We start from the raw sequence: 4267 nt of genomic DNA on the forward strand, positions 1-4267 counted from the left end.
GATAGGATTCTTGCTTGACTTACTTGTTTTTACTTTTCGTTTGTCATGGTACTAATGCTTGTAATCCATGCTACGACATGTAATTGGCCATATTAATGGCATTTTGAAATCAATGTGAAGTATGGATTTGCCTCGGAAATTTCTTATTGCTATGGAAATGTTTGTATGAGTTCGCCTTTATGCTTGAATGGATTATCTATTGACCTTGCATCTGTAAGCATAATCAGGATGGAGAAATGTTTCGGCACCTAATCCGTCTAAGGATGTTTTACAGGAAATGCCTCCTCGACCGGAGGGACGATACGTCCGTCTTCCTCATGGAGGTTTGATCGAAAGGGACCTCTTCCCTGACGATCCGCAAGGCCCCTTAGGCGGGAACAGATCTCAGAACACGGGTAGTACTACCCAAGAGGCGGCCCCTAATGCCCAGCCGCCGCAGGCCACGGCTTATATACCCCCCCCCCCCCCCCCCCCGCCGCTAGTCATGGACCGAGTAGACCAGATGTTGCTTCTCATGCAACAACAGCAACAAATGATGGTCGCGAATATGCAACAACAGCAGCAGATGATGGCCACTATGATGGGGGCCATGGCCCAGAACATGGGTATGCCGCAACCGGCACAATTCGGTCCAACCGCACCTGCAAGCAACGTGAGCAATCTATTTGAGCGGTTCCAGCGGTACAGACCGCCTACCTTCGCAGGCACCCACCGCCCCGAGGAAGCAGAATATTGGCTCAACCGAGTCACCAAGTTGCTACGGCCTCTTCACTGTTCTGAGGCAGAAAATTTAGAGCTTGTCTCATATCTTTTTGAGAAGGAGGCGGACCTGTGGTGGGAGAGTGTCTTCCGATCCATTCCCGAGGACTATGTATGGACATGGAAAGCATTCGAAGCCCGCTTTAAGGAGAAGTATATTCCTCAATCGTATCAGCACGAGAGAGAGAATGAATTTCTCCGCCTCCAACAAGGGGGGATGAGCGTGGCCCAATATGAGAACCGCTTCACTGAACTCTCCCGTTATGCTTTCGAAATGATCGCCAATGAAGCGGTCAAGATGAGACGATTCACGGCAGGGTTGCGAAGTGGTATTCGCTCCAAGATATGCTGCGTCAACATCCAGACATACGCCGAGCTTGTCGAGATGTCTATCAGGGCGGAGCAGGATGAGGAGCGGGTTGCCCGTAACCGCTCACAATTAGGGCCACGAAACAGGGTGAAAGGACCGTCCTCTTCTTTTGCAGGAAAAAGGGCGTGTCTTAGCTCACCACCCCGACTAGCCGCCTCACCGGCCCATTCTACGCGTCCGGCACAGATGTGTACTTATTGCAGGAGGGCGGGACATTCTGAGCCCTACTGTTTTACGAGGATGAGAGACCTCGGGTTCACTCCACCGCAGTGCAACATTAGGCCTCCATAGCCGGCCTTACAGATTCCGCCCCTGCAAGCAATGGGGCCAAATCAACAGCTTTGACGTCCACCACCGCCTCAGGTTAGACCGCCACAGCGGCCCATGCAACGGCCAAATTTTCCACAACAGGCTCGGGTGCATGCCCTAGCAGTTGAGGGCCAAGACGCGGCTATTCCCACTCCTACGGCCTTTGAGGTGACGGCCCACATCCAAGGTACTCCCATATTCCTTTTAGTGGACACCGGGTCCACTGCTTCCCTCATATTGCATGCGACTATTAAGCACTTGGGGCTACGCCCTAGCCCCTTCGTGGGGGTAAAGATCATTGCGGCCGCCAACACTTTTGCAAAGGAGACAAAGATATGTTATAGTTGCCCCATTGACTTGGGATGCAAGGTAGCCCACGTGGACTTGATAGTGACCAAAATCTTCCACTACGACGTCATCCTGGGCATGAATTGGTTGACAATGATGAAAGCAGAGATCGATTGCGATGCCAAAACAGTAAAGATATTTGAGGATGACGGCTCTTCCCTCACTTTTCCGGTACAGGTCAACTACGAACGCAGGATTTCGTGTTATGCATCATTGGAGGATGGATATTCTGGGCCCTCGATAACGGACACACCCGTGGTCTAGGATTTTTGGGATGTATTCAAAAATATACCTGGACTACTACCTCAACGTGAGATAGACTTCACGATCGACCTAGTCCCTGGAGCCAAGCCCATCTCTTTGCCTACATACCGCATGCCTCCATGTGAGATGGAAGAATTGCGGACTCAAATCGACGACTTACTAGAGTCGGTCTTCATCAGACCCAGCGTGTCGCCATGGGGAGCCCCAGTCCTATTCGTTAAGAAGAAGGACGGCTCTTTGCGGCTATGTGTAGATTACAGGAGGCTGAACCAAATGACGGTTCGGAACAAATATCCGTTGCTTAGAATCGACGATTTGTTCGACCAATTGAGGGATGCTCAATATTTCTCCAAGATCGATATAAAGTCAGGGTACCATCAGTTACAAGTTAGGGACGAGGATATTCAGAAAACGGCTTTCAGAACCTGCTTTGGCCATTACGAGTTTCTGGTTATGCCGTTTGGACTCACCAATGCTCCATCGGTCTTTATGGACCTAATGAACAGAGTCCTTAGGCCCTTCTTATACCGATTCGTCATCGTGTTTATCGACGACATATTAATTTATTCGAAGTGCCGCGAAGAGCATGGGGAACACTTAAGAGCCGTCCTCGAAACTTTGGAAAAGAATCGATTGTTTGCGCATTTTAGGAAATGGGCCTTTTGGAAGGAGGAGGTCAAATTTCTGGGTCATGTTGTGTCTAAGGAAGGGATATCTGTGGATCTCGCCAAGGTGGCGGCGGTACAAGGTTGGAAGCAACCGAAATCGGTTACGGAAGTGTGAAGCTTCCTTGGTCTGGCAAGCTATTATCGCAGATTCATTAGAGACTTCTCGAAAATAGCCCGGCCGCTTTCACAGCTAACTCGGAAGGACCTCAAATTCACCTGGAATGAAAAGGCGGAGGTGGCTTTCCAAGAGTTGAAGGACAAGCTGACGTCGGCACCTGTACTTGTGCTACCCGAACAAGGGGTCAAGTACACCGTCTATACTGACGCCTCTCAAGTGGGATTGGGTTGCGTACTCATGCAAAAAGAAAGGGCAATTGCGTATGCGTCTCGGCAGTTAAAGAAGCACGAGGAGAACTACCCTACACATAATCTCGAGCTTGCGGCGGTGGTGTTCGTATTGAAGATATGGAGGCACTATCTCTATGGTGAGGAGTTTGAGCTCTTTTCTGATCATAAGAGCCTCAAATACATCTTCACCCAGAAGGACCTAAATATGAGACAGCGTCGCTGGATGGAGACGTTGAAAGATTTCAAGTTTGAGGTCTCATATCATCATGGCAAGGCAAATTTGGTGGCAGACGCCTTGAGTCGCAAGAAAACGATTGAATTTGCGGCCCCGCTAATGGTGAAAGAGTGGGACATGGTGGAGTTCGTTCGGGACTTCGACATGAAGCTAACGGTGGAGGAACCATATGAATTCATAGCCCACATTCAAGCCCAACCAATGATTGACAGTAAGATCATTGAAGTCCAAGAGAGGGATGAGCTATTGAGGAAGATGAGGGAAGGGGCAAGGAATGATGAGAAGTCTGAATGAAGAGTCGGCACCGACGGGGGATTGCGGTACCGAGGCCGCCTTTGTGTTCCAAACCTCCAGGGACTACGAGAAGAAGTTCTAAACGCCGCCCATAATTCCAAGTTGGCGATGCATCCTGATAGTACAAAGATGTACCGGGATCTAAAGCGAACATATTGGTGGGACAACATGAAAAGGAAAATAGCGGAATATGTATCCCGATGCCTCACCTGTCAACAAGTCAAGGCCGAACACCGCCGACCACCGGGCCTACTGCCCATAGCAGAATAGAAGTGGGACTTCATCTCCATGGACTTCATTGCCGGGTTACCCAAGACTAGAAAGGGGCACGACTCGATATGGGTGATTGTGGACAGGTTAACCAAATCCGCCCACTTCCTGCCAATCAAGACTTCTAGCTCCGCCGACGACTTGGCTAAGCTGTATATCAAGGAGATAGTGCGGCTCCATGGCGTCAAATTGGAGATTGTGTCGGACCGGGATACTCGATTCATGTCGATCTTTTGGACCCGCATTCAAGAAGCTATGGGAGTGAAACTAAAGTTTAACACCACCTTCCACCCACAAACAGATGGGCAAACCGAACGGATGAACTAGATTTTGGAAGACATGTTGCATGCTTGTGTTCTAGACTTCCAGGAGGGTTGGGACGATTGCCTCCCATATGCCGAG

The 4267-nt window shown here is 49.8% G+C and overlaps 1 protein-coding gene across 1 annotated transcript; it reads left to right on the forward strand.

Moving 5' to 3' along the window:
• Positions 1-3073: 3073 nt before the first annotated feature.
• On the forward strand, positions 3074-3595 carry LOC131226983 (uncharacterized). The gene is made up of 2 exons (XM_058222672.1): positions 3074-3203; positions 3357-3595. The coding sequence occupies exons 1-2, from the start codon at positions 3074-3076 to the stop codon at positions 3593-3595; spliced, it is 369 nt and encodes a 122-aa protein (XP_058078655.1).
• Positions 3596-4267: the final 672 nt, after the last annotated feature.

Source organism: Magnolia sinica, chromosome 15, assembly GCF_029962835.1.
Source record: "Magnolia sinica isolate HGM2019 chromosome 15, MsV1, whole genome shotgun sequence".
NCBI classification, from domain to species: Eukaryota; Viridiplantae; Streptophyta; class Magnoliopsida; order Magnoliales; family Magnoliaceae; genus Magnolia; species Magnolia sinica.

Coding starts and splice junctions, on each gene's coding strand:
- LOC131226983 (XM_058222672.1), top strand. CDS start 3,074: ATGCAAAAAGAAAGGGCAATTGCGTATGCGTCTCGGCAGTTAAAGAAG. Junction 3,204..3,356: donor ATGGAGGCACTATCTCTATG/GTGAGGAGTTTG, acceptor ATTTGGTGGCAG/ACGCCTTGAGTCGCAAGAAA.